General features: G+C 58.4%; 3 protein-coding genes across 3 annotated transcripts; 1 reads left to right on the forward strand and 2 right to left on the reverse strand.

Annotated features, from left to right (window-relative positions):
* Positions 1-791: 791 nt before the first annotated feature.
* Positions 792-1697, reverse strand: PUNSTDRAFT_144177 (uncharacterized protein; the record flags this gene model as incomplete). Its single annotated transcript, XM_007384597.1, has 6 exons — positions 1545-1697; positions 1454-1495; positions 1336-1400; positions 1125-1271; positions 890-1069; positions 792-836 (listed from the first exon to the last, which is right to left on the reverse strand). The coding sequence occupies exons 1-6, from the start codon at positions 1630-1632 to the stop codon at positions 792-794; spliced, it is 567 nt and encodes a 188-aa protein (XP_007384659.1). The 5' UTR covers positions 1633-1697.
* A 3080-nt stretch (positions 1698-4777) lies between these two features.
* PUNSTDRAFT_114099 (Aldo/keto reductase) lies at positions 4778-6442 on the forward strand (the record flags this gene model as incomplete). Its single annotated transcript, XM_007384598.1, has 12 exons — positions 4778-4829; positions 4907-4953; positions 5009-5144; positions 5206-5287; positions 5351-5476; positions 5539-5628; positions 5685-5752; positions 5818-5909; positions 5968-6064; positions 6128-6219; positions 6279-6309; positions 6369-6442. 12 exons carry the CDS (start codon positions 4778-4780, stop codon positions 6440-6442), a joined length of 987 nt encoding a protein of 328 aa, XP_007384660.1.
* Positions 6443-6788: 346 nt separating this feature from the next.
* Positions 6789-10981, reverse strand: PUNSTDRAFT_70337 (uncharacterized protein; the record flags this gene model as incomplete). Its single annotated transcript, XM_007384599.1, has 6 exons — positions 6789-6868; positions 6937-7507; positions 7568-8840; positions 8921-9661; positions 9821-10741; positions 10824-10981. The coding sequence occupies 6 exons, from the start codon at positions 10979-10981 to the stop codon at positions 6789-6791; spliced, it is 3744 nt and encodes a 1247-aa protein (XP_007384661.1).
* Between the last annotated feature and the right edge of the window lie 1172 nt (positions 10982-12153).

The following is a 12153-nucleotide window of genomic DNA, read 5'->3' on the forward strand; positions in this document are numbered from 1 at the left end:
AATTAGCATCATTAGTTAGCTGTACATCCTGCCCATTTACCCAAATATTTTTGGAGTAGTAGGTATCCTAAAACAATTCTGAGAGCCATAATACGGGTGACCCCCTCACAGCCACTTTACCGTTCCTCTGGACAGCGGTTTTCCCACGCCGTTTGTGACTTTGCCGTATTGCCGCTGTGAGCGCGGGAAACCTTTCGGAGGTTAACCGACAGTCACATGGCTGCCTTAGCTGCTGCTCCGCCGAAGCATGCAGAAACCTGGAGCGATATTGGGCCCATTAGTACATGTACCCTCATGAGCTCAGTTGCAGATAGTGCTTTCAGCACTGTAGAGTCTGAATATGTACACTGATTTGTGGTACAGTAGCTCACAAACACCTCAAAGCCCACATAAAGATTAAGAGCACAGCCACCATGGTGTTTCCGATTTTTCATTCGAGTAAAACACTACATATTGTTCATCGGGCTACAAGAGATGGTGAGGATCCATTGGATGTATATATATATAAATAATCAAGAGGAAAGAGTCAGGCGATGTGGAGAAATTAGCCCGTGTCCAAGGGAGTGGTGCTGTCCAGAGGAACGGTGGATCACTGTAAATCTGAAGATGAGCAGTTGGCCATCGCATGCAAGTAGTACACCAGGGATGTCGACTAAACTTGTCGCGAATGCATTTCGCGCTAGCACCAGCTCGGCTTCTTTCTCAATCGACCAGCGGTTGTTCTTCCCAAAAAATACTAATGTACAGCAATGTACAGTAATTAGTATATGATCATTTGCTCCTCTAATTCCCTACTCGTCGGAGACCTCGGGGGAGTTGTTGAAAAATAGGACTTGCTGCATTATGATCATCAGTAAGAGCGGGAGCATACTACATGCACCTGTCTCACCTGAGCGGTCGATCCGTCGCAGGTGCCAATCGCTACTGGCGTCTGAGCACCGCCATTAAACGAGACACATTGACCGGTCCCGGCGCCGCTGCCGTCGCTGACCTCCATCGTGCACTGATCTGCTACGAGCTCTCCAGAGCCAGCACCAAGGTTGCAGGTTGCGGGGCAAGATACGATGAACTAATGATACAATGGATCAGCCCTAACGTACTCGTGGAATTCGCAATGATCTCACCTCGGTGCCACTTCCAGAAGCGAACCCGGATCCGGATTGGGCAACCTCCGCAGAATCGGTACTGCGCTGGAAGGTGAAGATCGTAGGACCGTTGGTCGAACCGACCGCCCTGAACTTGGCGGGACCGTCCGGCTGGCTTTCCTGAAACTGATTCCAATCCCAGTTTACAACAGTTCCATTCGATATCAAAGGGAGGAACAAATTAACTGACCCATGCCAGCTGTCCAGACTGGATTCCGAATCCATCAGCGTCGAAGAGGTCCCAACGGATCGTGCCTGATATGCTCGTTTGTATGAGCGTTGACCGGATGTTAGCATTGCATCCTTACCAGAAGGATCCGATGCAGTCACGATCGACAAATCCGAGATGGCTACAAATCGGATGAAAATACATTTACGGCATAGTCGCGTACGACTCACCCGAAAGGTTGCAAACTTGAGCTCGCTTGCCGGCCGGAGCAGCAGTCACAAGCGAAAGAAGGGCAGCGAGAACGACGAAAGACTTCATGACGAGATGAATATGGTTGAGCGAACAAAGGACGTAAAGTTGGGAGATAGAAGTTGAGATAGGAGTTGGAAAGGTCGCAGACCTGGGGGGTTGCGCCGTACTCACTGACCTTTTTATATTGAGAGCCGTAGATTCAAAGCGATGCGAAACGAGTCGAAACGAGTCAGGCTCCCACATTTGTGTTTCAGCTCGGATCCATGTGACAATGATTGAAGGTGGCGAAGAGCGCGAGTGCTATAGGGACTATTCTTGCGATGCAGTTGCCAGAATGTAGCCTACCAACACGCTTGCGGCAAGAATCCCAAGATGCGTCATCGGTATTGTATCATTCCCGAGCGGATACTTCTGTTGACAGATCATTCCGCACGGCCTTACCGGACAGGACCAAGTGTCGCAGGTAGTCCGTGAAGTACCAAATTTGCGCTAACAAGTCTTTTTCTGCCATTGCGAGCGCTTTTGGTCCCTTAATATGATCCGTTTGTAGACCAGAACGACATGCAACTCTCGGAAGCCACCCTTCCATGTGAAGCAGAGACAGGCATCGAGGAGTGCCTGCGTCATTCTCTTGTGGCTATATGGCACGAAGAACATTCGAGGGGAACAAGGATGAGCCCGTCGTCGCATCGAAACGTGCATCTAAGCCTGTGAGATGTGTTCGTCATAGATGATGCGCCGAACTTGACAAGCAGTAAAGAGTGCCTCGGGCGACAAACCTGAGCCGTCCAGAGACCTTAGTGCCGGAGGGATGTCTTGACAACACCTGGGAGGCAACACAGCCAAACCACGAACACAATCAAACGCACACGTTTGACAGCGGGCGGTCGACCCGAGGAAGTGTCGATATTTTGAGGAGCGCACCGGTGGGCCGCATCAATCGGACAGCGCAGCAGAGAGAAGGGAGTGTGAGCTTCGCATCGGGGTCAAATGTGTAGATATATGTGCATGTCTGTGCTGCAGTGCATGCAGTTCGCAAGTGACAGACGGTCCCGCGCGTGGAGCGTCCAAAAAGAGGCGGCCGGGCTCGGCATTGGGCAGTGGCACAGCAAAATCACGTGGCCGAGCCCCTATCCAGAGCCGTCGGCGCAAATTCAGACCTAAGTATGCGCAACCCTGACTCAAGTGATGGAGTATTGTCTGCGCACTGACGCCGAGCCGGCAAGGGTGAAATCGCGAGACCACGAAGGAGAACAAGCAGGTTGCGAAGAGGAAGACTATGTCCATGCGCTTCCCATTCGCTACACACGCGATCGGATAGTAGGATAGGAAATCATGGCAGGATTTCGCGAGTAATCAGAGGTCTGCTTCGGCCACTAGGTCTTCTTCGCGGTATATCCAGCTTCGCCTACCGCTTGAGGTTTGTGGGAGGTTCTTCTGAAGTTGGTGTTGAGAGCTATGCTGTCATACACCATCGCGTCCAAGTGCGAGGGTCCACCGGTTGGACCCGACTCTTCGCTTGGGTATTGTCTTGAGTACACAAGAGATAGATTAACAAATGTCGTCATCACGCACCGGTCAACGCCGCCAGTTGTTCGGCTTGATCGGTATGACCCAGGTCCTCTTCATCTACATCTATAGGCATCTCAATGAGTACTACATAGTAGATGGTTGGACGAACACAGCCACGACGAACCTGTTGATAACACGGGCAGTATAAGCCCCCCGAGTTTTGGAGCTGCGAGTCGTTCAAGAATCTCTGTTGCCGGCGGTAGCACGAATGGTTCGAGGTCCCAGCAGTCCTCGATAAGGGCCCAGATGGAGTCACTCAATCCTAGCCCAACAGCGTGCAGTGGACGGGAAGGACGCGCGCCCAACCTTCAACACCACAGTGTAATCGACTCGTATCTCGTAGAATGGCATCCTGTCGTCGAAGACCTGGACACGCCGAGGAAAGGGACAATGTTCTGATGCAGAAGTCGTTTCCAGATCACGGCTTCCTTGCAAAAAAAAAAACAGAACTCCGAGTCAGTTCTCATTGCAAGGCAGCATGACGCGTCGGACGAACGGTCAAGGACAAACCTGTTTGTAATTGCGATCGCCGGCATGCAAGCCCGATGACCTTCAGAGCGACGAGCGATCCATTGTGCGCTCCTCTCCAGACGTCCGAGAAGCCTCCGGAGGAGTCAGATTCTTCGTCGGCTGACTTCACCAAGCCCGATAGCCGGTATGATGTAGGCAGGAGCCCAGTTTCGCCGCACAAGCGGTTCAGCTCGCGCAAGGTGGCCTGACATACTCGATCAGTCCGAGACAGCATGTCGAGTTTCTGAAGGATGTCGAGTAAACAAGGAGGTCGTGATACGCGTAGCTTGTCGCATGCGTGCTCACCTCATCGAGCCCGTCTATGCGCGTTTGCAGATTCGCCGAGGACTCGAAACCTCCTTGCATAGTTGTGAAAGCCTGATGAAGTTTGATTTGTTGCGTTTGTCAAGCCCTGACGTAGCTGACGACCCCAACTTGCTGGAGGGATATCTATCACAAGCAGACAGAGCGAAGTGGTCTTGTTAGGTTCCCATCCATGATGCACGATCAGTCGATGATCAATCGGAATTGAGCCTGGCAGCGATGAAGGACAAATAGCATCTGCATAAGTCTGTTCGCAGAGAACTGGGGAGGTGCGACTTCGATTCACATCTCTTCTCCGTCGTCCATGCGGCGACCAAGCGCAAGCAAACACGGGAGACGTTTTCCGGGCATATCCAGCAGTAATATCTCACACAACTACGCTCTGGTTCGGCAAATAACATTCTACTCGTCATGAGGTGCACGAATGCACAACGACTACCTCGCGATCATTTGCCCGAACTGTGTCGTAATGTTCGTGCGGGCCAGCGTTTGCCATGATGCCGCGCACGCTGCGGCAAGCAGTGAACAGTCGTCGATAAGGACCGTGGTCGTCGCTTCGAAGTGGATCGAGTGGACTGTTCGCAGGGCTGCATTATTCAGACATGGGCTACGACCCACTTTGATGGTAAAGGGCATATATACCCCGAAGTGCATGCGCCGGAACAACAGAAGGGACTGAAGACGATATTGCAACTATGGCCTCCACAAGCACGCAGAAAAGCGCTCTCAACATAGTGATGGTGAGTGTGGATGCTTGTGCCGTCGCGTAAACGCCGTCTGAGGGGGCGTTGCGATATAGGGGTGTATGACGTTCGGCGAGGAGGGCAAGGGGGGAGTTCGAGTCTCAGACCTACAGGGTGAGTCGCTGATGGCATGTCATCTTGGGAGGCATCCAGAACATACGTGTCTGACGAATGCACATCACCATTACCAGATATCGAGGCGATCTTGGATGTGTTCGCCGCTCATGGACACACCGAGGTGTGTCTCGACGCGTTTCCTCTCAGCAAGCCATGACCGAACCTCACTCGTGCAGCTTGACAACGCCCGTGTATATGCCGAAGGAACGTCCGAAGGGCACGTCGCGAAGATTGATCTTGCGAAGAAGGGACTCAAGGTTGAGACGAAGCTCTACCCCAACGCAGGCCTGCCGGAGGCGGTCAGGACTGAGAGTGAGATTATCCCTCATTGCCTCTTATCCCTTTAGTCCAAATTTAATCTGATCGTTTGCAGTGTTCGGCGACTTGGTAATCACCCATCGTCCGGAAGATCTGCGCAAATACTTGGACCAATCGCTGAAGGAGGTTGGCACCGAGTACGTTATCAACATCCGTTCCTACCGACTGTGCGCTAACTTCAACTCGCGAACGCCAAATAGCTGCTTGGAGATGTGGTATCTGCACGGCCCCGATCGTAGCACTCCTTACGAGGACACGCTGAAGGCCGTCAACGACCTCTACAAGGAGGGCAAGTTCAAGCGCTTCGGTATCAGCAATTACATGTCGTACGTCCAGTCGACACCATTCTTTTCTCGGACCGCTTCTAATAGATTTATACGTCGCACAGCTGGGAGGTCGCGCAGATGTGCGAGATTTGCAAGGCGAATGGTTATGTCCTGCCGACTGTCTACCAGGGTATCTATAACGCCGTTCAACGGTAAGCGACATTCTTGCCCAGATCGAAGAGGTCAATGAATCAGACACCCAAATCAGGAACATCGAGCCAGAACTCATCCCCTGTTTACGCAAATACGGCATCAGTTTCTACGCTTTTAACGCCCGTTAGTTGCTTGCAACCCCAGAGCGTTCTTTATCCAGATCGTTGACATCCGTTGCTGAAACCCAGTCGGCGGCGGCTTCTTCACCGGACGGTACCTCAGCCCGGAAGACAAGGTCGATCCTGGCTCCCGGTTCGATGATGAGAAGATGCAAGGAAAGGTCAGCGCCTTGACGCTGACCCTCTTGCGGTTATACTGAAACAATTTCCCCCACCCAGATGTACCGCATGCGGTACTGGAAGGACTCGTACTTCAAGGCGGTCGGCATCATCAAGGAGGCCTCGGATAAGCACGGACTCACCATGGCCGAAGTCGGTGAGTCCACGCGCTACTCGGCGGCGATGGATGCAACGACCTGTTGATGTGCGGCACTTCCAGCGCTCAGATGGATATCCCACCACAGTGTCTTGAAGCGCGAGTACGGCGACTCCGTCATCATTGGCGCGTCCAGCCTCAAATACATCGAGCAGGTGCGTATCCTGCTTGAGCCTCCATGCCTTGCTGACTAACATTATTGGCGTGTGGTCAGAACCTAGTCGATCTGGAGAAGGGCCCGCTTCGTGAGTGTTTGCTGCAAAGCCGGTATATATTGGTGTGGTGCTAACTTGTTTCCCAATAGCTGAAGACGTCGTCAAGGCGCTGGACGAAGCCTGGGGAACGGTGAAGGCGGTTGCTGCGCCTTACTTCCACTAGGCGCCGGACCGAGAAGTTCGCATTGTAGATGAATCATAGGTCGCATTCAGCGTATCCCAGGCCGGAATTCAGACTCTGGAATACCTTGAGATGTCATCCAATAAATACATAATATTTATGTCAACAAATACAGATACACTTGACCACGCAACAAGATTCGATGCTATTCCTGGTAGTTAAGAGGTGTAACGAGGGTGCAGAATGTGATGGGTCTAGCAGAGACGAGAAGCGCAGGAACAAGGAACGGAGAGGTCGGCGTCGAGCACGACAGAGCATCAACCATGTAGAGTCCAAGAATGAACGAAACGAGGAGAGATATGCGCATGTAAGCCGCGTCGGTGCCGCATTACGTCGCGGACGCGAGCACGGCCGCGAGGTCCCTTTCGTTCGCTGCGGCCAGCTGGCGCGATCGAGCCTTCAAACGCACTGTAAGACATATAGCTCGATCAGCGAGGGCCCGTTACGAACGCGACAGGGGACGATGGACAACTCACAATTTCGGTCGAAGCTCAGCAGTACGACCTTTGCGGCGCCCGTTTTGTCCGGCGTCCCGTGGACCTTGAGCAGGTCGGAGCGGTCCACCCAGTGCTCGTCCTGCCACACCGCGGCGCGGAGGATGAGATCATCCATGCTGCGCTCCCATGACGCCTCGTCAGTGAAGTCGACCTCCTCTGTCCGTACGTTGATATTCGGGAGATAATTGCCCTTCGACGTCTGGATCTTGAGCGAGAGGGCGTGCGTGCGTATGTGCGAAGTGATGTATGCCATCGCGGCGGATGCGGCTTCGCCGAGCTTGGACTGATTCGACGAAAGACCCTCCAGCTCCATGACGACCGGGAGCGGCACCACGACCGTCCACATGAGGCTCTCGACGAGCGATGCGAACATCGATAACGAGGACAATAGGATGTTGGTGTCGATGACGAGCGCAGTATACCCGGCAACGATCTTGAGCGATGGCCCGGTGGCGGTAGCGTTTTTGAGGCTGCTCCGCGTCGACGACCGCGACATTGTCGGCTCCCGTCGGCCCTCCTGCAATAAACTCTGCAGGTATCGTCGACGAGCCTACAGATAAAACGTCGTCAGCGCCATGCTTTCCACAACATCAACCACAGAAAAGCATACCTTGAGCGCCTTCACCTCGTCGCTGTCGTTCTCATCCTCCTCGTCCTCGTCATCGTCCACCTGCCCATCCTCGTCCACTTCCATCGAATCGTCGCCCCAGCGCGTCCCGCGCCTCCTCCTCTCCTCCTCCTCTCTCTCTCTCCTCTCCTCTTCCTTCCACCTTCCAATCTTCTCCGTCAACGGCGTCTCCACCCGCCACTCCCTCGTTCCCGGCGCCCACACGAACCCGTCCACGACTTTGCTCAGCGCCGCGCCGGCCCTGGCCACACGAACCCACCGCCCAGCGCTCGCGCCTCTCTCCCTCGCGCCGCCCTCGCCCTCCTCGTCGTCCTCGATGATCCCGTCCGTAACGGCCTCGACGCCCGCCTCGCTCTTCTCCAGCACCTCGAGCTCCATATGCCGCTCCTCCCCTCCCTTCCAAAACCCGCGCTCGTACAGCCGCCGGCCGACCCACTCCATCCCGCGCAGGCTCCAATCTTCGTCGAGCGGGCTCGCCCCGCTGCTCAGCATCGCCGCGCCCTCGACCTTGCCGTCCGCGAAGACGCCGCGGGGGGCCGTGCCCAAGAACGCCGCGAGCGCCTCCCACGGCACGCCCCGCTCGAAGATCGCCAGCGCCGCCGCGTCGCGCGCGACCGTCGCGAGGAACGTGAGCAGCACCGTCAGGTACGGGTTCAGCGTGCTCCGCGCGTACGGCGACGGCTTCCGCGTCGGCCGCCCGAGCACGTACGCGAACATGCCGAACGTGAGCTGGAGCGCGAGCCTCAACGCGAGCGGGAGCTCCTCCCGCTCCTCCTCGTCCGCCGCCGCCTCCTCCATCGTCGGGCTCGACTGCACCCGCACCGGCGCCGCCTCGCCGTCCACGTCCATCTCGTCCTCCTTCCTCGGCGCGATCCGCATCCTGGCCACGCTCGGCGCGAGCCCGTTCACGCCGCCGCCGCCGAGCACGACCGTGCCCGCGCTGCCGCTCGCGTTCGCGACCGCGCGCCGGACCAGGCCCTGCGGCTTGCCGTACTCGAGCACCGCGCCGACGTTCACGACCGCCATCATGATCCACTCCCGCTCCTCCGCGCCGTCGACCTCGAGCCGCTCCATGAACCGCGCGAGCGTCGGCCCAAAGTCGTCCAGCTGCACGTTCGTGAACAGCATCCCGTGCAGGAGCACGAACAGCTCCGGCACGCGCGCGTCCGGCGCCTGTCGCCGCGTCTGGTTCGCCACGCTCCACACGGGCAGCACCGACTCGCGCGAGGTCGGGAATGGGTGCAAAGCGATCATGCTGTTAGGTTAAAAGGAAAAAAAAAGGATACCATCAGCGACCGATCACGAACAGAAGACGAAGAAAAGACGACGGCGAACCTCTTGACGAAGTGATAAACGGCCCTCAGCTCCTCGCCCTCCGTGTCCCTGCTCAAGAGTCCCAGATGATGGTGCAGCTTGCCCGCCCCAGGCGTGGCCGCCACGCCCTTGCTAAACCACTCCCTCGCGATCGTCCTCCACCGCTCCTTCTCCGGCTCGAGCTCCATCGCCCGAGCCGCCGCGAGCCCGATGCTCGGCACCGGGCTGTCGTCGATCCGCGCCGCCGGCTGGGCCGACCGCAGGCTTCCCTCCTCCTTCTCCGCCGCCGCCGCCGCGCTGCGCCCGACCTCCTTCTGCTGCGACACGCTCGGGATCGGCGACTTGATCGTCGACGGCGCGGGCGACGCCAGATCGGCCGCGGCGCGGTGTATCGCCGCGAGCGTCGCGCCGCCGCCCGTCGGGAGCGCGACGGCGCCCGCCATCGCGGCGACCGCCATCCGGTACCGCGCGAGGTCGCCGAGGCACTCGAGCCAGTTGGACTTGAACGTTTCGAGCGTGCGCTCCTCGACGAGGTAGGTGTAGAACGTGTACGCGTAGTAGATGAACTCTTGCAGGAGCTCGAACGCGACCGGGTCCGTCGGCTGCGTGAACGCGGCCCGGCGGAGGTTCTCGAGGTGCTTGTGGAAGGCGATCGACCACAGCCGGTTGATGATGTTGTATTTGACGGGTATATTGCGGAGCGAGGCGGGCACGCTCGGGTCGAGCGACACTTCGAGCAGATTGTGCATCATGTCCGCAAGCCTATTCCGAGAAAGGGGGAGAAGAAAAAAAAGGTGATCAGTATCGTTCGTGCTCTGTCCGGGAACAGGCCCATCGCGTGCCCACAAAACGCAAGCGCGTGGGAAATCGCGAAATATAAAAAAAACGACGAAGAAGAAGGGGGGTGAAGGGATCGCTTACCGCTTGTGGGCGGCGGACGCCTTCTTCCACTTTTCGGCCTCGGCCTGGGGGTCCTTCTTCACGATCACGCGCGCCACGTCCACCTCCGCCGCGTCGTCGGCCCTGACCTGCGCCTCGAGCGCGGTGATCTCCCTATACAGCCGCTTCAGCTGCGCCGAGAACGCGTTCGTCGTGCTGCTCCCGCCGCTCTCGTCCGTGCGCGGCGGGCGGGACCCTCCCCCACCTCCTCCACCTCCTCCCGCGGACGAGTCGAAGAGGGCCGAGTTGGCGGAGGAGGAGGCGGTGGTGCCGGAGGAGAGGGTGAAGGAGGAGGAGGCGAGGGAGGGCGTGTAGGACGAGGTGGAGGAGGCGGAGAGCCAGTCGCCGGACGATTTGGGCGTCGGGGCGGGTGGCTTGCCGCCCGGGCGCGCGAGCACGGCGAACCGGACGGGGTCGTCCTTGCGCGGGTCGAAGAGCGGGCGGGGCGCGCTGGGGCGCCCGAGGTCCGGCTGTTTGGGCGAGCGCGGGTGTTGCGGGTGCGGGGGGTGGCGCGGGGCGTACGAGCTCGAGGTGCCGTCCGAGATGGCCTCGGGCTCGGCGGTGTGCCGCGTCGGGATCGGCGGGTCCGCGTGCGGGTTGTAGAGCTTGCGCGCCGAGTCGGGGTGGGGGTGCTTGCGCGAGGAGAGCGCGTACGGGTCGACGGCGGCGGCGGAGGTGGCGCCGATCTTGAGCCGCCTCGAGAAGTCGTCGGCGTCGGAGGAGGAGAGCGCGGCGAGGTGCGGGCTGGACGGGTGGCGGCGCGGCTGCGGCTGCTGCTGGACGGAGAGCACGGGCGATCGGGCGCCGATCGTGCTCGTCTGCGGGGGCGGCGCTTGGGCGCGCTCGGGGACGTCCTTCGGGGGCGGGGCGGGCCGCTCGGACCTGTCCCGCGGCTTCGTTGCACTGTGGGTTCATCGCCCGACACACCCGGTCAGCGGTCTGCGATCGCACACATGCGCTCCGCATGGAGGGCGAGACGACTCACGTAGCGTTGCGTCTCTGGAAGGCGATCATCCTGGCGGCGAGGTCGGTGGGTGCGGGTGCGGAGTCGGTCTCGCGCTCCTTGCCCTTGCGCGAGGGCCGCGGTGGTGGTGGTGGTGGTGGTGGTAGAGGTGATAGCGCTGGCGACAGCGGGTCGGCCATCGGGAGAGGAACGGGTGGGGTTCTCGGTGCGCTCTTGGGATGAGTTGCGAGAGAAGAGGGACGGAGGGGGAGCAAGGGTTGCAGCGGAGAGAGCGACTGCGGGCAGAGCCCGTGCGCGTTCAGGACCTGCTGCGCAAAGATCCCTCCCCTTGCGTGCGCCTGCCAGTGCCCAATCGAGATGAGCCTGGCTGCCATCGCATCACGTGCGCTCAGTTTCTGGCGCAGCAAAGGGCGCGCTAAAAACTGCTGCGCCCCGCTCGCAGCGTCCGTCCCGGTCTCCGAGTGCCATATTCCCTGCTTCAGCATCAGCACGACAGCCATCCATCCATAAGAGCTTTCACGACCGCAGAGCGGCTCTGTGGATATTGAGACCGATCGCGCATGGCAGGCGGCCCGGACGGCGCAGTAAGTACTAGTGGCGTCGGGGAGGATCCCTGAAACTGCGGTATCCTCCCAGACACCTGATATCGAAGCGCCCCCCGGGTGTCAGAGCGGATACCACCACCACCTTCATGTTTGACGCGCCCTGCGCTGCACAGGTACGGTTTCCGCTCCGTCCTCCCCCCCCCCTGTGTCCCGGTCCGAGGAAACGCCCAACGGTCCGATCTTCTTATGGCATCAACGGCAGTGCCGCAGCCTATCGCCGACGTTTCGATATCGAAACCGAACCCCTCTCGTGCCAACGCCCATGCAGTACATACCATACATCCGACTGCGCGGGAAGTTTTTCACGCAAGGGAAAGAAGCGCTGCGACCGCGCGCAGCCCGCCTTTCCGAATCCGAACCAAGGAGAGAGCCCACCAAACCTTGCTGCTGCGGTGCCCATATTTGCACCCGCAGTTCCCGCCCCAGTGACACCTAAGTATATAACCGCATACGCGTGGGCCCGCTCCCAGGGCCGCTTTCGTTACGGTCCTGAACTGCGTTTTCATCCTTCCTCCTCCTCCGTCCCTCTACAAAGCTCCACAACGATCTCCTTAGCGAAAAAAAGAAAAAAGAAAAAAGAAAACACCGACGCGATCGGGAGCCTCGATGACGCAAAAAGTGGCCCGCAAGGCCGTCTAACTGCGGTCGCTTCCGCCAAGCGCCAATTACGTATCACCCCGGGACTGACCCTAACCCGACTGACTGCATATCCCGGCTAAAGTTAGGACGCCGGGAACCCGGGGGGG

Source organism: Punctularia strigosozonata (genome assembly GCF_000264995.1).
Source record: "Punctularia strigosozonata HHB-11173 SS5 unplaced genomic scaffold PUNSTscaffold_8, whole genome shotgun sequence".
In the NCBI taxonomy this organism is placed as follows: Eukaryota; Fungi; Basidiomycota; class Agaricomycetes; order Corticiales; family Punctulariaceae; genus Punctularia; species Punctularia strigosozonata.